This window comes from Miniopterus natalensis, chromosome 1 (genome assembly GCF_054644295.1).
Source record: "Miniopterus natalensis isolate mMinNat1 chromosome 1, mMinNat1.hap1, whole genome shotgun sequence".
NCBI classification, from domain to species: domain Eukaryota; kingdom Metazoa; phylum Chordata; class Mammalia; order Chiroptera; family Miniopteridae; genus Miniopterus; species Miniopterus natalensis.
The window spans coordinates 38,979,905-39,003,470 of NC_142081.1; the positions used below are offsets into that span (position 1 = coordinate 38,979,905).

Here is a 23,566-nt window from a genome sequence, read left to right on the forward strand (position 1 = left end):
TGGCCCGCAAATGATGTTATAAATATCCAAATGGCCCTTGGCAGAAAAAAGGTCCCCCACCCCTGTTCCAGAGGAAGAGATTTCAGTCTTTCCACATTGACTATGATGTTCAAGGTGGATTGTGTATATATGGCTATTATGTTCAGGAAGCTTTTTTTCTAGTCTAGTCTGTTGAGTGTGTTGATCAGGAAAGGATGTTGCACTTTGTCAAATGTTTTTTCTACATCAATTCAGATGATCATGTATATTCTGTCCTTCATTTTGTTAATGTAGTATATTACATTGATTGACTTTTGATTGCTGAACCACCCTTACATTCCAGCTATAAATCCCACTTGGTCATGGTGTATAATACTTTTAATGTGCTGGTGAATTCAGTTTGCTAGTACTTTGTTAAGGGTTTTTGCATGAATATTCATCAGGAATATTGGTGTGCTATTCCCCCCCCCTTGTTTGTCTTTGTCTGATTTAGGGAGAAGAGTAATACTGGTCTCAAAGAATGAGTTTAGGAGTATCCCTTCCTCTTCAATTCTTTGGAAGAGTGAAAAAAATGGTATTAATTCTTCTTTAAATGTTTGGTATGATTCTGCAGTGAAGCCATGGGGTCTTGGGAATTTCTGTGTTGGGAAGTTTTTGATCACTGCGTTAGTCTCCTCACTAGTTAGAGGTTTGTTCAGAATTTTTATGTCTTCATGATTCAATCTTGGTAGGTTATGTTTGTAGAAATTTATCCATTTCTTCTAGTTTATCCAATTTGTTAGCATATAATTGTTCCTAGCAGTCCCTTCTAATCCTTATTCTATGACATCAGTTGTAATGTCTCTTTCATTTCTAATTTTAGCTACCTGAGTCTTTCCTCTTTTTTCTTAGTCTAGCTAAGGGTTTGTTAATTTTGCTGATATTTTCAAAAACCAACTCATGGTCTCAATTTTTTTTATTCTCTATCTCTGCTCTAATCTTTGTTAATCCCTTCCTTCTGCTGACTTTCGGTTTAGTTTCTTTTTCTAGTTTCCTGAGGTAAGTTAGGGTGTTGATTTGAGATCTCTCTTCTTTTTTAATTTAAGCATTTAGTACTATAAACTTCTCTCCTACCACTTTTGCTGTATCCCATGTTTTGGTAAAATGGGTTTTGTTTTCATGTCTCCACTTTCTACATACCCTTGTGATTTCTTCTTTAACCCATTGGTTAAGAGTGTGTTGTTTAATTTCCACATATTTGTGGATTTTCCTGTTTTCCTTCTGATATTGATTTCTAGTTTCATCCCACTGAGGTGAGAGAAGATACTTTGTATGATTTTATTTTTAAATTGGTTAAGATTTGTTTGTGGCTGAACATGTGGTCTATCTTGGAGAATGTTCTATATACACTTAAGAATGTACAATCTGCTGGTGGTTAGGTGGAATATTCTGTATAAGTTTATTAGGTCCAATTGATATATAGTGCTGCTTAAGTCCTCTGCTTCCTTAAGGACCTTCTATCTAGTTGTATCTATATATGAAAGTGAGGTTCAAAATCTATACTATTGTTGTGTTGCTATTTCTCTCTCCAGTTTTTGTCAATGATTGTATTATATATTTGGCAAAGTATTTTAATAATAACATAAAAAGCTTGGAGTCAAAATATTTTGAGGGGATAAATGGTCATAGAAAAAACAATTTTTCCCCCTAAGGAATGACTATGGTACAAAATAACAAAATAGATGGATAAATACATATGATAGGATTTGGTGTTTTTTTATTAACATAACTGTATTTTTTTTCTATAATTTATAAAAGTTAATAATGAACAGGAGGAGTTCCCTTAGTATTACAAAACCAAAAATTTTTTTTAAAAAGAGCTATGTACAGTATAGTATTATAAACTAATTCACAAGCTAATGACTTTTTCATATTGTGCTTGAGGTTTTATAAATTACAAAAGACTAAGATGTAGAAACAAATAACACTTAATTTCTATTTAAATTCTTTGTTTCTTCATCTTAGATGAGTGGGATTTCAATGTTAAAAACTTTCAATATCAGGTCTGCCTGAACAATCCAAGCAAATCAGGAAACAGCTGTGTCCTCTCATTCTTCATACTTTCTCCCCAGTTTATAAATGATTAATTTGATTAATTATACAAAAGGTAATAAAAAATGTCAAAACAATTTACTCTTAGTTATCCACATATTTTTGCATAAAAAACATATTCATTACATCAAACTAGATACAAAATAAACCTTAACACACATTTTTTGTGAAACTTTTTTTTTCACAAGTTTGGTTATTTGGTATGTCTTGGGCCTTATATCTATTTTGTACAAATGATTTATTTTACCTTATTTTCTGGTTTAAAAATATATCTAGGTTATTTTTATATGTATAACCAATTCAATTATTCAAGCTAAATAAAATAGTTTTTAAGTGGTGGATTCTTATAATGTAGTCACTGTTGGCAAAATGGTTAAATTGGTAACCATGGCCAGGTTCTTTTTCAGAAGGATACAGGACTATTTTTAAAAATGAAATTTTATAAATACACTGAGATAAACATTCCTTATTTGGAGATTTTACACTTGAGTCTAAGAGACAGTTATTAATCACAAGTGATATTTAAATGTTTTAGTAAGAGCAGAAAATTTTTATAGACTTATAAATTTGTTTAGATTCCAAGTCCCATTACTAAATGTCTTTCTACTTCCAAAACTGTAACAAAGGAAGGCACATTTCAAAAATAAAATTTCTCAAATACTGAAAATACTTAATGAAAAAGAACACGTATGTTAAATCTTCTGGAAAGCAAATATTAGTTAACACTTACTGGACATAGTAGAGAAACCCTTAGGCTGGTTGTAGCTATTTCACTGTCTGGATCCGCAGTCAATTTCTCTTTAACTGACATTCATTGAAGAGAAAACAAACAAAACAAGTTTATGAAGATACATCACTAATGCAATATAAGAAAAAGAACAGAACTTAAAATGAGAAACCTTAGAAAAAAAGGAGTTAGCCTTAGCCGGTGTGTCTCAGTCGGTTGAACGTCGTCCCATGTACCAAAAGGTTACTGGTTTGACTCCTGGTCAGGGCACATACCCAGGTTATGGGTTTGATCCCCAGTAGGGGTGCCTGCAGGAGGCAATTGATCTCTCTCTCAAATCAATAAAAATATATAAAACAAATAAAAAAGGACTAAAAAATAATCTGTTCAATTATTTTCCCATCAACTTAATGAAAATAAAAAGCATATGGTTTCTAATTTCTACAATGAACAAAGGAAACAGAACCATTTCTTATCTATAGACTGACTGCATTTCCTGTAAGTTTCCTGTTTCTCAACCACAGAGCAAAACTGCATTGCAGTAACATCAAGAAAACTTCTATAGTAGGCTGACATATTCAACTGATGGCAGACCGTTTGTCTTTTATAGTTCTTTCTTTTAAACTATGACCAATATTATTTTTTTAAAAATTAAAACATTTACAAATTTCCCCAAGGCTCAGATAACAAAATATTGTTTATAAAATATTAATTCAAATTTCAAATTATGAAAGAAAAAAAGTTCAGTTGCTTTTTTACCATATAATTATGAGATGTACCTTTATTTATTAAAAAAATGTTTTTTATTGATCTTTAGAGAGAGAGGAGGAATGAGAAAGAGAGAGGGGGAAAACCCCCCAAAGATTTGTTGTTCCACTTATTTATACATTCACTGATTGATTCTTGTATGTGCCCTGAGCAGGGATCGAATCTGCAATCTTGGCACATCTAGACGACACTCTAACCAACTGAACTACCTGGCCAGGGTCAAGTTGTACGTTTATTTATCCAAAAATTAATTATGCTACCCTTGGGCAAATCAAACCTCCTCTCTGAGCATAATTGTACTTCTAGCAAAATAAGAACCCACACTAGTTAAGTCTTTTCAGTTCAAAATTCCAATGGCTATTAAGAGAGAGCTCACTAGTAATTTCACTTTTAATGACTATTCTGTTACTCAGTCTAATATAACAAGGATCCTTTATACTTCTCACCTGGACACCTGAGGCATGTGTTACTTTGGAAAAAAACGCAACTTAGAACCTCAATTAAACTTCAACACAGAAGTGAAACTTGGAAATGCCTAAATGTAACATTCCAATAACTTCAGAACTGTTCCACAAAACTTTAAAGTCTTTATGTAGAATGGAGGGCCCATGTGGAGTGGCTGTGTACATAGCCAATCATAGAATTTCAGAGCTGTGGCACAACGAAGAGTGTCCGGGTAGTTAATATATAGTAAAGAAAATGGGGAGAGCCCGGCCGCGCGTGGCTCAGCGGCTGAGCATCAACCTAGGATCCAGGAAATCGCCGTTCAATTCCGGGTCAGGGCACATGCCCAGGTTGCAGGCTCAATCCCCATGACTCTCTCATCATTGGTGTTTCTCTCTCTCTCTCTCCCCCTTCCTCTCTCTGAAATCAATAAAGGCATATTAAAAAAAAAAAAAAAAAGAAAATGAGGAGAGGAAAAGGTACTTAGACAAAGAAGAATGACTTCAGAGTAGATACCTGTGTGCTGAAAATCATTTATGGGAATTAAGAATCCTGTCTTTATTAAACATGGTGGTCACACAATCTGCATTTTTTGAGATGGCACAAATCTTAGATATTTTATCCAACTGTCTCCATAAATCAGTGGATCACAACTAAGATGTACATCAGAACAACCTATAGAGCTGCAGATGTAACTCTGATGCCAGACTAAAAAGTCATTTAATGGCCTGGAAATTCCAAATTTTTTAATCTGTATAACTCATAGGCTGCCTCACAGCTGAAAAGGCATAAAATCCCTGAGTTTTAGTTTGGGAAATATAGCTGTAGTATCACTTATGCTAATTAATATCAAATGTAAATTATAAAAAGTATGCCTTTCCTATTATACATCCAATCTCAGTCAACTCTTTCTCCTAAAGATACATTTAACAAACAATATCTTTTTAAAGATAACTGCCACAAAATAAACATGGAAAACGAATCCTAATGTGATTACCAACCATTCTGTATGCCTTCATCAAACATCCCTCCAGCACCCACCATACTCACAGCAATGGGAACAGTAACTGACTTTGTCTATTTAAACCTCCATTTAATGAAGAAATACCATAGACCATAATAACAGCGTTAGGCGAAACAAAGTTCACTGTTTAGTCATTCGAAAAGAAACTAAAACAGGAGAGGCAACCTCAGGTAGTGGTAAAGCCAGGATCTAATGCCAGCATGGGTTAGAATTCAAGCTTTAGTCAAGTCATTTAATCTCTGTGCCTCAGTTTCATCATCTTGTAAATGTAATAGTTCCTCATATAACACTGTTTGAAGGATTAAATAAGTTAACACACATCAAATGCTTTATAATAACCTAACATCATACTCAATAAATATTAGGTATTGTTACTTAAAACAAAATGTGATTTGTATGTTCACTCTCTCTCAGAGGTGGGATAATTTTCTGAAATTATTTTAGAATCAGTTTGTCAATTTCTATTTTTTTAAAAAAAGCTTTGTCTTTCGCCTTTGCCATTACAGACTCAATCTGAGCCAATTCTCCCATGCAAAGATGCTTTTAAAGATCTTACTAAAATCTTGATTGGATTAAATCTAACCTATAGATCATTTTGGAGAGAACTGACATCTAGATCTCCAATAACCATAATGAGTATTCTGATCCATTAACATGGTACATCATTCAGGTCTTATTTAATTGATTCTGAGAGAGAGGGGGGAAGGGATAGGGAAAGAGAAACACTGATGTGAGAGCAGAACACTGACTGGCTGGCTGCCTCTTGCACACCCCTTACTGGGATCAAGCCCGAAACCTGCATGTGCACTGACCTGGAATCTAACTGGTGACCTTTAGGTGAACGGAATGACACCCAACAAACTGAGCCACACTGGCTGGGGCTATTCAGGTCTTATTTTAATTTCAGCAACGTCTTGTAGTGTTCAATATACAAACCTTACACAAATTTTGTGCAATATATCCCTAAGTTTCATATTTTGGGATGTTACAGTAAATTCTTATTTTTTGAATTTCAGTTTCCAATTATTTACTGCTAGTAGAAATACAATTTATTTCTATAAATCAACCATGTGGCTCTGACACCTTGCTAAATTCACATATTAGTTCTAGCAGCTTTTTGTTGATTCTTTAGGATTTTTTTCTACATAAACAATAAAGTCACCTTCAAACAAAAAATTATTTATTCATTTCTAATCTGTATGCTTCTTTTTTCTTGCCTTATTGTGGTAGCTAGAATCTTGAGGGTAATGCTGAACAGAAGTATTAAGATGAGATATTCTTGCCTACTTCCCAATCTTAGGGGTAAAGCATTCAAGTTCTTCACCATTAACTATAATATTAGCTAAAGACTTTTTATAAATACCCTTTATTACACAGAGGGAGTTCCCTTCTCTTTATATTTTGCTGAGATTTTTCTCATGAATGGATATTGAATTTGACCAAATGCCTTTCCTGCATCTATGGATGGAGATATGATCTTTTTCTTTTTTAGTTTGTTGAGAGGGTGAATTATACTGATTGATTTTAGAATGTTATATCAACCTAATATTCCTGGAATAAGCTCTATTTGGTCACTATGTATTATCTTTTATATATTGGGCTTAGAATTGTTTGACTTAGTCAAAACAATTCTGAAAAATAAAAACAAACCCTTGCCCCTAAAGTTGGAAGGCTAATCCCAAGACTTAATATCAAGCTACAGTAATCAAAATTATGGTACTGGCATAAGGATATATATATATATATATATATATACACACACACACACATATATATATATATATATATGTCAATGGAAAATAACAGAATCCAAAAATAGATTCATACATCTATGGTCAATTCATTTTTGAAAAAGGTACCAAGCTAATTAAATGGAGGAAAATACAGTCTTTTCAACAAATGTTGTTGAAAACAATTGCATATCTATACGGGGAGAAATGAACCTTACCTTCCATCTATACAAACTGTAACTTAAAAGCACAAAACTATAAAAAGAAATGGAGAAAATATCTGAACAGACATTTTATCAAAGAAGCTAGAGGGATGGCAAGTAAGCATATGAACAGATGTTTAACATCATTAATCATTAGGAAAATGCACATCAAAACTCTGAGAGCCCAGTGGCGCGGCTCAGTGGTTGGGAGTCAAACTATGAACCAGGAGGACACAGTTCCATTCCCAGTCAGGGCACATGCCCAGGCTGCAGGCTCGATCCCCAGTAGGGGGAGTGTAGGATGCAGCAGATCACTGATGTTTCTTTCTCTCCCTCTCTGAAATCAATAAAAACGTATTAAGAAAGAAATCTAATGAGACACCACTCCACACTGACCAGAGTGGCCAAAAATCAGAGCAGTCTGACAATGCAAAGAGCTAGTGAGGATGGGGAACAATTCAAAATCTCGTACATAATGGCAGGAATACGAAAACCGTACATGCACTTTATAAGACACAGCAAGCCTGTCTTCCATACACTTACCATGTGACTCAGCAATAAAGAGGAATACACTACATGGATAACCTTCAAAAGCATTATACTAAGTGAAATAAGCCAGACCAAAAGGGTACATGCTGTAGCATTCAAATATCTGACATTCTGTATAAGACAATACTACAGAGACAGAAACCACATCAATGGTTATGGTAACTAGAGGTAAGGAAATGAGATGGACTGCAATGAGCCTCAAGGGAACTTTCTAGGGTGAAGGATGTTCTATATTTTGATTGTGACAGTGGTTCATGATTACATACATCTGTCAAATTCATCAAACTGTACACATAAAAAGGTGAATTTTTATTATTTGTAAACTGTACTTCAATAAACATAACTGAAAAGGAAAAAACTTACTATGTTAAATTTAATCACAGCAGAGCATGGAGGAAAAATAAAATAAGTACTTATTCTTTGTCGGCAAGGGAATAAAAAATAAAAACAAAGACATAATGTTCATCATGCTGCATCACCCAAAACGTGAGAAGTCTTCTGGAAGTTAAAATTTCTTGAATCATTGTGAATTGCAGTGGTAAAAGCATTTTATTATATGACCTAAAGTTATAACTAGTCACATTTAAAATTAATCTTTTAAAATTCCTGTTGTCCCAAGCTATGAGAGTTAGCTATTAGTCACATGTGGCTATATTTAAATTTAAATTTAAGAAAATTTAAAATTCAGTTCCTCAGTTGCACTAGCTACATTTCAAGTGCTCAATAGCCACATGTTGCTGGTGGCTACCATATGGAACAGTACAAATGTAGAATATTTCCAGCATCACAGATTGTTCTATCAGGCAGTGCTGTTCTAGGTTTGTTTTTCTAAAAATAATTTCTATCCTTTCTTAATATTCAATTACTTTATATTCAGCCTTTTAGAATTTTAAGGCTGGAAATAACTGAACATATTAAGTCCAATATTTCACTTTATAAGCAAGAGAATAGGTACAGAGACCTAATTTTTACTCTAGATTTCTTTTCAGAGTTTACTTCAACAAAATTCTCAGGCTCTACTACGTGCCGAGCATTGTGCTAAGCACTAGGAATTCAAAGAAAAATAAGATTAAATTCCTGTCCAAAGGAACTCACAGTCTCATAGGAAGTAAAGATGCTGATGGAAGTATGTTAAGGAAGCCAGCTGAAAGTCAACTCATCTACTCTGGGGGGTTCAGAGATACCCTGTGGAAAATGTGAAACCTGAAGGATAACTGAGTTAGGCAAAAGAGACAACAGTGAAGTTTTGAGGTGTAGAGAACAATACACACAAAGCACTGAGGAAAAAGAAAAGAATTCAATATTTTTAAAATGTAAAGTATGAGAAGAAGAGTGAACACAGATGATACTAGAAAGTAGTAAGCAGGTGCCACACCATGGAAAGCTGCACATCCCGCTACTGCAGTTGGAGTTTTTATTCTATTGGTGTTAAGAAGACATGAATTTTGCCCGGTTGGTGTGGCTCAGCGGTTGAGCATCGACCTATAAACCAGGAGGACACGGTTCGATTCCCGGTCAGGGCACATGCTCGGGTTGCCCACTGGATTCCCAGTGGAGGGCATGCAGGAAGCAGCCAATCAATGACTCTCTCATCACTGATGTGTCTATCTCTCTCTCCCTCCCTCTTCCTACCTCTCCCTGAAATCAATAAAAACATTAAAAAAAGAAGACATGAATTCCAAGGGAATGGCTAAGATTAGATCTATACTAGTCACTTAGGTTACTACTAGAAGAGATAATAAAGAGGAGCCAAGAAAGGAGAGGAATATGTTAATTAAGAAAAGGTTTTTAAAATAAAGGCAGGGTATGAGAGCTTAAACAAGAGGAGTGATGGTAGAGAGAGAGAAAAGACAGATCTGAGGAGTATTTAGGGTGTAAGTTTGAAAGAACTTGGTGAGTTCAGTTTGAAATACTTGAAATTGAGGAGCCAGTAAAATGTTTTGGTAAAGGCAGTTAGCTATACATATCTGTATTTGAAATTCAGGGGAAGGTCTGGGGTGAAGATATGTATTTGGGAGTTGGTACTAGTTCAAACCACAAGAGTGGATAATATGATTACCTCTAGGGAAAGCATGAAAAAAGTTGACCAAGGATAAAACCTCAGGGAAAACAAACATTTAGCATGCTTCCCTTCAAGAGAATCCACTGAAGGCAAGTATTGAGAAGTAACAGTCAGAGAAGAGAATTTCAAGCAGAAAGTGGATGGTATGAAACAGAAAAAATATCCAAGATAAAAACTGAAAAGATAAACTTTAAATTTGGCAATCAGATTGGTGATTTGTGATATCTACAGAAGCAGTTTCAGTGGAAGGATGGGAGCTAAAAGATCCCAATGAGCCAGGCCAGCATGGCTCAGCGGTTGTGCTATGATCCAGGAGATCAAGGTTCAATTTCTGGGGTAAAGGGCACATGCACAGGTTGAAGGCTTGATCCCCAGTAGGGGATGTACAGGAGGCAACTGATCAATGACTCATCATTGATGTTTCTATCTCTCTCTCCCTCTCCCTTCCTCTCTCTGAAATCAATAAAGACATAGTTTAAAAAAAATTTTTTTTTAAATAAAAAGATCACAATGAGTTGCAATGAGGAGGCAGGAAGAGCAAGAATAGATTACTCATGAAGAAACTAGGATGAGCCGGCCGGGCATGGCTCAGTGGTTGAGCATAGACCTAGGATCCAGGAGATCGCGGTTAGATTCCCAGTCAGGGCACATGCCCGGGCTGCAGGATTGATCCCCAGTCGGGGGTGTGCAGGAGGCAGCCGATCAATGACTCTCTCAGCACTGATGTTTCTCTCTCTCCCTCTCCCTTCTTCTCTCTGAATCAATAAAGATGTATTTAAAGAAAAAAAAAAGGAACTAGGATGAGAACAAAATGAACACAGAGCTCTACCTAGAGAATAACTTGGTTTTGTGTATTTTAAAGGATGAAAAAGAACTTGACAGGGAAGGTTGAAAGAAAGCCTGTAGAGAGAGGAACTGAAAAAAAACAAACAAAAAAACCACACAACATAGGACAGAGAGCAGTTAAGTGAGGGAGCCAGGTCTCTTAATACTGTTTCTGAGCATCTCCTTCTGGATGCCTCATGGACATCTCAAACACCAAAAGTCTAAGAATGCACTCTGACCTCTTCCCTGCAACTTGATAATTTCAACACTGTTTTCCACTTCAGTAAATGACACTACCATATAACCTGGTGCTTATGAAGCCTAGAAGTCCTCCTTCACTCCCCACATGTATTCCACCATTTCTACCCTTCAACACTTCTCAAACTGTCAACTTTTCGCTACTTCCATCATTACCTTAGCTCAAGAAACCATCATCTCTTACTTGTACAATAGGTTCCTAACTGGCCTCACTGTATCAGTTTTGCACCCCTTCAATTCAGTTGTCAAAGTGATCTTTATATCGCCCAAATCTGACCACATTACTCTGCTTAAAAATCCTTTAAGGGTTTTCTATCATCTATCTTTCTATTGCCCATATGGCTTCATTCCACGGCACTCTCTCTGGTCACTCTCCTCCTTTGTTCTCTCCCACTCCAGCTCGACAGGTCTTATCTCCTGGCATCTCTCTCCCTCCCAGAGGAATTGGGGCTTAATTCCTCTGCATCATTATAACTTTCACAGCACCAGAGAGGACTATGTTTTCCTGTTGTTACCTCAAGTTCCCTTTCTTCTTTAAGGCACACATCACAACTGTGAATTCATTACCGACTTATGCGATCATTTAATTCTGTCTTTTCCACAAGACTGCAAAGTTCTGAAGGATGCAGAGGCTATATGTGTCTTGTTTAATGCTATATTCTCCTGTGTCTGAAACATATCAGACTCTTAATATAATTTCTTAAGTGAGAATAAATGAATAAAAATTAACTTGTAGCAGGAAAAAGGACATTGCCTCCTGAGACTGAATAAAATAAAGTAAGGTTGGGTACAGGTGCAGATACGTTGAAAAGTAGTTATGGTGGCACTAAGATTAAGGAAGAAAAGTGTAGTTTAGAGAATTCACATCTTGCAGCCCCAATTTTCTTGCATTGGCAGTGTGCTGAGAGAGGAGGAATAGTGTTTTAGTAAAGTATGGCCAAAGTTTAATGCGACTGCTGAAAGGAAGTGAGAGGGGAAACAGGAACTTGACCAAGAATTAGTAAAGGACTGTTTTTGTGATAGTTGTGAAGGGACAACTCTACACAAAGGTGGAAACCACAATACAAAAATCTACTAAATCAAATCAATCAAGGATGGATTTATCTGTGAAAAGTCTAAATACTATCAATTTTTTTCTTTCAAGAATAGTGCCTGATTTGACTACTAAAACTTTGCCAGTAGAATTTATTGATAAAATTAAGAGTGATTCATATTTATAAGGTAAATTTTCTTCAAAAATACCTGAGAAATGTGCAAACATTTTCTTCTGTCAAGTTGTTTTACATAATCTTTTAATTACACAATTATTTTGTTAGGAAAGTTATTTCTTTACAGACAGCATAAAGGCAAACAATCTGTTCTTTAGTTACTTACAAGAAATGTCTTATTGGTGGGATCCAAATAAATGGTTTTTGGTTCCCCAGGCCAGTAAGATAAGATATTAACTGCCACAAAAATCCTACCCAATCTGCAAGTACCCTTCACCTCCAGTACTGTATCAGAGATGAAATAAATAAGCCTTTGATTTAGCACCTTTTGCTGCTGAATAGTGGCTAATAATGGTTACTTCTAGAAAATAAAGTAATTCTAGGCTCACCTTCCCACTCTCCCTCCGAACAGTGCTACTGGTACAAGTGGAAAAGAGCTTGAGCAAAGACAACTTGCCTTATTATTATGAAATATAATAGCTTCATCTGACTTATTTTTTGGTATTACTTTTTCCACACAGGCTGACCTTATTCCATAATGCTTTCTGACTAGATGAGACTGCAGCACTATGTGGCAAATACAAAAAAGATTCTCAGTAGAATGACCAGGAATAGACTTCAGCAAGAGTGTTAAAAAATTCTTCTCTTGCACTCTCCTTCAAAACAAATGTCTGATCCTTCTCTTCTTTCAGGATCCCCCACTATCTCCTTGTCCCTGCCAAATGGTGCTTCCACTCCCCGAGACTGATCCCATGGCACTACTGTCATTCCAATTCTCCACTGCATGTCAAGTAATACCTACTGAGGCATTAGCCAAAAGTGTGCTCCTCTTGACTCAGGATTATTTGCCTTTTTAAAAAGCCCCTTTAACACAGAAAAATCCTTCAATGAACTATTGTGGATATACTGATTCAGAGGTAGTGGGATCTTTTACTCTGGCATAGAAATAAGTTAGAAAGAAAAGATAAAAGCTATGCCACAAAGGGAAGTGAGAGGAAAATTGGCCTTATTACTTTACTTTTTTCCACCAGTGTTCCTAACCACAAATCTGACAGTATGCTTCATTAATCAATTCACATCAAGAATCCTTAAAGGGTAAACTATCTAACTCCTGTCTGCAAAAGTTTTGCTCTTTAAGCACCCAGCCCATTCCCAAATCCATCTATGAAAACTCTCTCTCTCACAAAGAAGATGATAAAGGAAAACCTTAGTTCACCTCTTTGGAAAGGCTGCCAAACTCTTGCCTTATTTACCCTCAAAAACTGAGGACAGAACAGTCAATTTGCAGACCATACTATATCTCAGATTCAACATCACAAAATAAATCATTTTGTTGTTCATACCTATGAGCCCAGACTTTGGAGAGGTTTTAGAAACCATGTGGTATAAACCTCTTGTTATACATGAGGAATATGAAACTCACAGGAGTACAGTGACTTGCCCAAGGCCACATAACTGATTAATAGCAGAGCCTACCTTCATTATTATTTCTACCACCCCACTGACTCTTTCTTTACTTTGTTAATGCAGGGAAGTAGTCAACACATATCCCTGCACATTATTTCTAGATAAACCGTAAAGAAAAAATAACTCTCATGAAATATATACAAAGATTTCCTTACAATCTCTTATAATTCCTTAAACATTTACTTCCTGAAGTTTTAGGAAAGTACTCTTCCATGTTTGTGTACTGACTTGACAAAGCTAATTTTAAGATCAGTAAAATACAGAAAAGTACAGGTGATGACTAAGATACTAAATTATTCAAGTCTTGATTTACTCTAGCTCACAAAACAAGGTTTTCAGTGTGTTTAATCCTCAATGATATGCTCTAATTAAAAAAAGCACCCTAAAATTTCTTGAGCTGAGAATATACTACTCTAAGCTTTACCAAAAAGTTCAGCTACACAAATGAAGTAAGTTTATCATACGTACTTAAAGCTCTAGAATGATCCGGATTCCTTATTCCCTTTGCTCGTAACCTCTGAAGAAGCACTGTTGAGGACAACTGTTTTACAAGATATACTGCCATGGAATAGTTCTGGAAAAAAAAGATGTAGAAAACAAACAACATGTGTAAGTAAACAGTACATCCATTTTAATCCCACAATGTTAGGGAAAGAAACCTAATACTTGTTAAAACATCTACTATGTGCCAAACACTATCTAAGGTGTTTTCATGAACAGTAAGTCATTTAATCCTAACCAAAAAGCTGTTGAGGTGACCATAAACCTACTCTGACAGATGAGTAAACTGAAGTGTATAAAAATAAAAGAACTTGCCCTAATTTTGCTACTTTCAAGTGATAAAGCCAGGTCTCTCAAGCTTCTATATTACCTGACTACTTATGCTTAGAGCCAATCAATTTAAAGCACTTATATAAAAGAACACTGTTACAACTGAAGATAAACCAATGCAAATAAGGGGTCAAAGTCATCATGAACCATAACTAGGAGGTAATAGATATATGCAAAATAGTAGTTATTTTATTATTATTTTACCTATTTATTTACTTTTTGTCCTCACCTGAGGACATTTTTCCATTGCTTTAGAGAGTGGGGGGGGGGGGGGGCGGGGAGAGAAAGAAAGAGCAAGAGAGAGAGAGAGAAACATCAGTGTGAGAGAGAAACATTGATGTGAGAAAGACACACGGATTGGTTGCCTCCTACACACACTCAGACCAGGGCCGGGGAATGAGCCTGGAATTGAGGTACGTGCCCTTGGTTGGAATCAAACCCGAGACACCCTTCAGTCCTTGGGCCGACGCTTTAACCACTGAGCCAAACTGGCTAGGACAAAATAGTAGTTATCTTAAAAATTACAAGTTAGACTGGCTTCCTAACCTAAACCTATTTAATCTCACTCTATGCCTTTAACTATTCTTCAAAAGACCCTAGTTGGGCTAAGAAAGAGGGAATATTAAAGATTTTCAACAAGAAGCTGCTAGTTTGGCAAATGAACAGATGAATATCCATTACCAGCAGAGGGACTACCCAGACATGGAAGAAGGAAAAGGAGACAAAGAAAATAGTTAATCAACAAGCCAAGGCAGAGTGAAGGGTACATGACTAGGCAAGAGGAAGAAAAAAGGGCTGAGGCTTACAAAGGGTAAGAGAGATCTAAATGAGGAGGCCCACTTCCCATTTGGTTTTGGAATCAAGCGGAAAATCAAGAGATTTAGGAAGAAGCAAAAGAAAAAAGTTACTTCTATCCTACACTTACATACAGTTAGAAAGCACTTAACATATACTATCTACTTCATTTCAACCTAGCAGAAAGCCTATAAGAAGTCAGTAGGACAAGTATTTTTCTAAGTGAAGGGCTGATGAAATGGAGGCACAAAAAGATAACCTGCTCATGCTCGTGCATCTGCTTGGTGATAAAGCTGGCACTAGAAAGAGCAAGGTGGTCAGGAGAATAAACTTAATGGACAAGGCCAGTGTAGTTCTCCACAGTTCTTGTTTTCACACACCCTGTTTGCTTGGACTCTCTTAACCTAGCCCAAAGTGTGTTTCAACTTCCAGAGGTTTAAAAATGCTTTCCCCTCTTTTGGCAATAATTAAGAGTTCAGAAACCTATCCATGTTCACATTACACATATTCTGGGGGGAAAGATGAAGTGTCAAAGCTAATTCACTCTCATTAATAAATTTAACAATGAGGAACAAGTAACCTTAAAATCTGCCAAATTTTAAGCCTACAACATACCAATCTAATATTAACTAAAAAGCTTATTTTAGGAAAACAAAACCTTATTGACCTTTATTTTTAATTAACGTTTCAAGTATAACAGAAACTGGAGAAATGCTAATTAACACTGTAAAATTGTCCACTGGGCGTGGCTCAGTGGTTGAGCATCCACCTAGGATCCAGAAGATCACCATTCGATTCCTAGTCAGGGCACATGCCCAGGTTGCAGGCTTGATCCCCAGCTGGGGGTGTGCAGGAGGTAGCCGACCAATGATGACTCTCATCATTGATGTCTCTCTCTCTTTCTCTCTCTCCCTCTTCCTTCCTCTCTCTGAAATCAATGAAGATAAATTTAAAAATACAAAAACAAAAAACCAGTGTAAAATTATGTACTGACAGCTTCAATCTTCAGGACTAGGAACATCCCAGGGCTTTATATAACATTTTAAAGAAAAATCAAGTAGAAACCACAACTAAAAGTTCAATGAAAAGGTATGCTCACTCTAGTTGAAACATGTAACCAAATAAAATTTTTAAAAAAGCAGCAACAACAGCAAAAAGAACATCAGGTTATTAACAAATGCCACTTGTATTGATAATACGGAATTAAATCTTGTACCATATGAAAAAAATTCAGAAGTTAAACTCCCAAAACTTAACAATGGTATAGTATCTCTTCTAGGTAGATGATATTATATTGTCCCAACTAGCTCTTTAGAGTACTACCTAACTCCAACTAATGATATATATTGCATTATACTAATGTTTTTTTCAAAAGTCTTCAAAACTATCAAGTTCAAAGGGACATTTTCTCCATAATTATTAAGATACAATCACTCCATTAATTGCTCTTTATACCAGTATATAAATAACTTCTCTACAATAAGCACTTAGTAAATGCTAAAAGCAGTGACTACCTGAGGTCGGATAAGAAGTTACAATATAGTTTCTTTATAAGTTGAATTAAAACTAGTGATCCAGATGGCAAAGATGGCAGAAGACTGAGTGAAAGCTACAATGCCACTCTCATGGGACCACACTGGAATTACAACTAAAATATAGAAAAACTGTCCTGAATAATCAACTGCAACTGAAGAGCTGGAGAACACCCCCATAACCAAGGACCTAAAGTGGAGACCCCAGAGAGAATGGTAGTACGTACAAAGGCGAGAGAAGGCTGGCTAGGCTCCCACAGGCAGCAGCTAAAGGTCTGGAGGGATATCTCAGCTGTGGGGAGAACTCTGGGGCTGGGCTTAACCCCAGGCTGGGCTTCCCAGCTCAGAGCACCAGAACTGAGAAAGGTGCCCACATAATATCTGCTGTGAAAAGCAGCGGGGTTTCTGTCTGCCAGGGAGAGACCCACTGGAAATGGAGGCACTTAAAGAGCCAACCTCGAAGTTTCATGTGTAGCTACTCACCTTGGGCTCCAATGGAGGAGGGCAGAGTGGACTAGAGCTATGTGAGGAGATTACAGGGGTGCTGGCTGGGGGAATAGAGTTCAGAGGGCAGTCATCAGGATTCCTGTGCTAGGTCATTCCCCCATACTGCAGACAGATTTACCTTCCAAGTAGCTTTTGCCTGGGGGGAAAGCAACTGCCCCATCCTGCTGGAAAACCTCTCACCCCACCCTGTGCAGTTTCTACAGCCTGAGGCTCCTTAAGAGACTAAATAACAGCCCAGGGTACTTTGAGTCTTTGCCTGATTTTCTTCTGGATTCAGGGCTTGGAAAAGTAGACTTTGGTGCACATCTTCATCCTTTCCAAACACATCCAGCCTCAACAGAGGAAACCACAAGCTGTGGAGTGCGGAAAATTTCAAACAGGGTACACACGGCCAGTCACAAACAGCGTCTGACACTGGCCTGCACCAGAGACCATCCAAAAGACTGGGAGTCCTAGATCTACCTATTCCATAGAAACAAATCCAAACAGGCAGGTAAAATGGATAGACAAAAAAACAAGCCGCAAATGAAAGAACAAAATTATCCAGAAGAAGAGCTAAATGAAACGGAGATAAGCAATCTATCAGATATAGAGTTCAGAACACTGATCGTAAGGATGGATGCTCAACAGCATGAGAAAAGATATGGAAACTATGAAGGAAATTAAGGACATAGTAGAAATAAAAAATACACTGGAAGGAATAAACAGCAGATTAAGAGAAGCTGAGGATCGAATCAGCAAATTAGAAGACAGGGTAGAAAAAAAAATCACTCAATCAGAGAACCAAAAAGAAAAAACAATTAAAAAACAGGACAGTTTAAGGGAACTGTGGGACAACATGAAATGTAACAATATTAACATCATAGGAGTGCCAGAAAAGGTAGAAAGTAAGCAAGGGTTAGAGAATCTGTTTGAAGAAATAAAAGCAGAAAACTTCCCTTACCTGGTCAAGGAAAAAGTCACACAAGTTGAGGAGGCACAGAGAGTCCCAAGCAAGAAGAACCCAAAGAAGCCCATGCCCAGACACATCATAATTAAAATGTCAAAAATAGAAGACAAAGAGAGAATGTTAAAGGAAGCAAGAGAAAAGCAATCTGTTACCTACAAAGGAGCTCTCATAAGGCTGTCAATGATTTCTCATCAGAAACTCTACAGGACAGAAGGGAACGGCATGAAGTATTCAAGGTAATGAAAAGCAAGGATCTGAAACCAAGACTACTCTATCCAGCAAGACTATCATTCAAAATGGATGGTGAAATAAAGAGCTTCCCAGACAAAAAAACGCTAAAGGAGTTTATCGCCACCAAACCAGCATTGCAAGCAATCTTAAACGAACTGCTATAATAAGAAGTTGAACTAGTGAGAATGAGAAACATAGGCGTAAAGAAATAAAATGGCAATAGATAAGTACCCATCAATAATGACCTGAAATATAAATGGATTAAATGGTCCAATCAAAGGACAATAAGGAGCTGAATGGATAAGAAAACAAGACTCAAATATATGCTGTTTACAAAAGACCCATCTCAGAACAAGACTCAGACAGGCTGGGAAAAACAAAACAAACAACTTCTGGGGGACTTTAAAGGAGAGATCGACAGCAATACAGTCACAGTAGGGGAGACTTGAACACCCCACTGAATTTACTGGATAGATTTTCCAGACAAAAATCAACAAGGAAACAGTGATTCTATATGATACACTAGATCAGATGGATTTAATTGACATTCACAGAACATTTCACCCAAAAGCTGCAGAATATGCATTCTCAAGTGCAGGTGGGACACTCTCAAAGACAGATCACATGTTAGGAAACAAAACAAGTTTCTACAAGTTTTATAAGATTGAAATCACACCATGGAATACTATGCAGCTGTAAAAACAAAGGATCCCTTACCCTTTGAGACAGCATGGTGGGACCTGGAGAGTATTATGCTTAGCATAATAAGCCAATCAGATAAAGAAAAGTATCACATGACCTTACTTCATACATGGAATCTAATGAACAAAATAAACCAATGAGCAAAATAGACCCAGAAGCACAGAAGCATGGACAAACTGATGAATCTCAGAGGGAAGACAGAGGTGTGTGGGTAGGTGGGGAGAGATTAACCTAAGAACTTATATGCATATGTGCATAAACCATGGACACAGATAATGGTGTGGTGAAGGACTGGGGGGAGGGAGGAAGAACAGGAATGGGGAAAAAACGGGGACATTTGTAATACTTTCAACAATAAAGATAAATTTTAAAAAATCTAGTGATTGAAAAACAGCCTAATAAATGATCTTTTGGGCTTTGAAAACAAATAATTTTATTTCAATGTTTTACTTCAAAAAGGTCTCCAACATGTAGATGGGAGTCTACACAAAGATCTTACATTACCTGGTAGACCTTCAAATCACTGAAGATAGTGCCTCCTTCTTTCTGAGGTATGGAAGACTCAACAGCTATCTCCCTCTCCTCTAGTGTTATATATCAGCAACCACATTTCCCTCCTCACCCACAGTTTCAGCCTAGTTCATAGTTCACTGTAAACACCCTGGTGAACTACAACACTTCCCTGGTAGGCTACACTTTTTGCACAGAGACAAAAACTTCAACACCTTCTTCAAAAAGGAGGACAAGAGCCCAGCAGGCTTGGTTCAGTCTTGAGCATCAATCTATGATCCAGGAGATCAAGGTTCGATTCCTGGGTTTCGGGCTTGATCCCCAGCAGGGGGTGTGCAGGGAGCAGCCAATCAATGATTCTCTCTCATAATCAGTTTCTATCTCTCTCTCCCTTCTTCTCTTCCTCTCTCTGAAATCAATAAAAATATATATTTTTTAAAAGGGGTAGGCAACAAAAAAGGGAACCCCAAGGTACACTATAAGTAAATATTTTGAAAATTTCAGAAAACATAATGACATTAATTAGGCAAAGGAAACAAATATAATCTTGACAGATATCAAATAAGATTTTGATAAAATTCAAAATCCATTTCTCACAAAGATATCCAGTAAAAGAGGAATATAGGAATATATCATTGATATAATTAAGTTCTATCAAAAATTAAATTATAATACTTAAAGTTGTGACACTAGTAGTATTCTCATTAACGTAAAAAATAAGTGAAGAAATGTCCACTAGCACTCACGTTATTTAACATTATTTTGAAGGCTCTAGCCAGCACAATAGAATAAGAACAAGAAAATATGACGTATTAGGATTGTCATTATTTGTATAATGATCCATCTCAAACTAAAAACTACCTACAGAGAAACACCAAGAAACCAACTAAAAAGCTACTGAAAGAATTTATGAATGTATTAAGTAAATATTCAATAATAACTGCCTTTTAAATAAATCAACAACAAATAAGATTTGGGGAAGTAACTCAGGGACCTTTTGCCTGATTCCTTCTACCCTTTTCTCAGCTCTTGGCTCAGTAACGACTTCATCAGAAAAGCCCTGTCTGACCTCTCTGTCTAGTTCAAAATACCCTTTAATAAAAGAGTCTAAAATCACCACACACCTCTCCTTTAGAGTATTTATGGTAAGTTCACATTTTTTACTTGTGACCACCTGGCCCCTGGAACTCAGACTCCAAAAGAGCAATAATTTCTTTTTTTCTTGTAGAGTGCATGGCATACAGTAAGTATTCAATAATTTTCAAATGAATTAGTGAATAGATATGAGCTCACAGCTTAAAACTAAAATAATAAAAAACATTCTGAAATTGTTCCAGAAAAAGAATGCTAGACTAAGAAATAATATTTAAAAAGTTCAGAAACACAACCAGGATAAATAAAAGCCAAATATATAATAATGGTGGCTTCTGAATCAGCATTTTTTAATGGTATTAGAATAACTGTCTAACTAAAAAAATGTAAGTAAATTTTTAGTTCACACCACACATAAATTTATGATGGATTACATATTTAAAGGTAAAACAAGAATTCTCAAAAGTCTAGAAGAAAAATAAACAAATATCTATGTAATCTTGGAAAGGCTGATAGACTACGTAAGCACTGATGGGGCCTAGGGGCAAAGGCTATAAAGAAAAAAACTGGCCCCATAATAATTTAACTCTTCTACACATTAAATAACCACATAATTAAAAGGCAAACAAACTAGAAACAAATATTTGCAACTTGTGAAGAAAGTGTTAAGTCTTAATATATTAAGAATTCATAAATCAGTAAGAATTTTAAAAAATCAATAGAAAAATAGATATGAATATAATTTTAAAATGTAAATAATCAGAAACATAAACTGTGTTAAATGTCAGTAATAATAAAAGAAGTACTAATTAAAGCAATATGGTGCCATTACTTACCTATTAAAATTGGTAAAGATTTTTAAAGATAAAATCAGTGTTGACAGGGTATGAGTCAAAAGGCATGTGAATAAACACTGAAAGTCAGAGAATAAATTTGTACATCTTTTTGTAAGGCAATCTGTCAATGTACACAATATTTCTTAAAATTCTTCATGCTCTTTGACTCAGTAATTTCACTTCTGGGAATTTACTCTAAGAAAATTATCATGTCCCTATGCAAAACTATAGCTACTAGTATGGTCTTCAAAATGTTCTTTGAAATAGCAATGAATCAATTGATCAATAAATCAAATAAGTGTTCAACAACTGGGAATCGGCTAAATTACAGCATACTCATATTAGACTATAATATAGCCATTTAAAGTCATGTAGATGAATATGTAATAATACAGGAAGATATTTATGATGAATTGCTGAGCAAAAGGATCAGGTTATAAACACTGGATACTTCACATTCCCATTTTTTTAAATAGGAACATGTTGAAAATTCATTATGAGACAAAAATAAGGCCCTTTGCAAATCATTTTGCAATATCATTTATATATAAGCTCAAGCAGCCATGGCAATTAACTCCTTCCTTGTAATACAAAAAACTTGGTAGAAAAAAATTTACTTACTCTTCCAATTTCTGCAGTCCAAGAAACAACAATGGTGTTTGGTACTGTTGTGGACAATCGGACAAGTGAGGTGATATTTATTGGTCGGCTGGGTCGCTTTGGTTCCACACCATTTTTAGTAGGTGGAAGATAACCCTAAGGATGAAATACAATTTATTTCTACTTATTATCTCTACAATAATTTCAACTGTCATTTTTAAAGAACCCTATTAACTATGAACTAGAATATATCCATTAAAAAGTAGAGACGCAAATATTTACAAAGGCTGCCTCTGTGTTTCTCTATAACCCTATAGTCTCACTATAGTAAATGTGAGAAAAAATAAGATCTGTGGTGACAGATCTTAAAAACTTCTAAAATTAAAGAATCAGGATGAATTCATAAAGAACTCGAACAAGTATATAGGGAATATCTGAAGTTGATCAATAACAGCCCAAACTCTCACCCTCTGTGTAAGGCACAGCATTCTTCTACTCTATCACAGGCTTCCAGATGTACATGAACACAGCTGAGGTTTTGTTGAAACAATTTCTTCTCCCCAAAATTCAGTACACTAAAGCTACCAGACCCAACTCCAAGTCCTAGATTTTGTCTCCACAGCCAATGACACAGCTGTTATTGTACATAGCTGGTACAAGTGTTTCACTCAGTGAACATATATCCAAAATAAAAGATGTTTTCTTAATGAAAAACTATGATTAACAACAGCTGTGGTGATTTAAATTGATAGCTGTGTTGTCAATGCATTTAAAAAATAGCTTTTAGGACTTACTGGAAGGCTGCAAGGTTTTGTGTTCACTTTCACACAAAGATTAGGTGGGAAATGATCTTCTTGTGGACAACTGGTTTCTGATAAACAAAACCTAAACAATAAGGAACAAGTTTAATTTCCATTATTAAAGGATGACTTCATTAATATTTTTGTTCAGTAGCTAATCTAAAAGATGGCCAAAATTAAGTAAAAAGACTATCAAGTAGACATTTCATACAATGAATAAACATATTTAAACAGGTTTAAAATAAATAATTCTGTCAAGGTAGAGTTTCAGTAATCTTGACTATCAACCTGTAGTTGTCTGCATGTTTCCAATCATTTGTTTAAGCATGTTCTGAGGGGGTGGGGGCAGAAGGTTTTGTAGTTGAATAAATTTAACTAATTCTGAATCAAAAAACAAAGTTTCCTTAATATTGAAATTCTCAGAGCTAGGCTAACATGCACAATAACTTTTTAAGAAGGAAATATAATATACAGTATTTCCCAACTTTATTTGCCTGTGAAACATTTTTTTTGTTGTTTTCATCAAAATGCTGTAAGTCCATCCCCAGACCTAATTCTATTCACTAATCATGGCACTCCATTGTTCCTTGAGAACTGAAGATGTTGAATAATAACATTACTTGTATTACATTCACAAGTATTTAGAATACTGCTTTAAAAACTCATAAAAATATTTACTTCTAAATTAAATACATAACCTTTTAGGAAAACCAAGTACAGCTATATAATTTGTAAATTCTCACTCTATTCACTCTTATATAGATCAAGAAATAAATTACTAATTTGTTATTTAAGACATCTGTCCTTAATTACTTCCTTACTCCCAATATACAGCTGAGGCTCATT

The 23,566-nt window shown here is 35.8% G+C and overlaps 1 protein-coding gene across 1 annotated transcript in view; it reads right to left on the reverse strand.

The window, feature by feature from the left end:
* Positions 1-23,566, reverse strand: part of PIAS1 (protein inhibitor of activated STAT 1) — a 108,983-nt gene that overhangs the window by 19,704 nt on the left and 65,713 nt on the right. Inside the window, exons 5-8 of the mRNA XM_087820692.1 lie at positions 22,715-22,805; positions 21,942-22,076; positions 13,804-13,909; positions 2,801-2,874 (exon numbers count right to left, since the gene is read on the reverse strand). Of these exons, the coding sequence (XP_087676818.1) occupies positions 2,801-2,874; positions 13,804-13,909; positions 21,942-22,076; positions 22,715-22,805 (406 nt within the window). The remainder of the gene's footprint in view (positions 1-2,800; positions 2,875-13,803; positions 13,910-21,941; positions 22,077-22,714; positions 22,806-23,566) is intronic.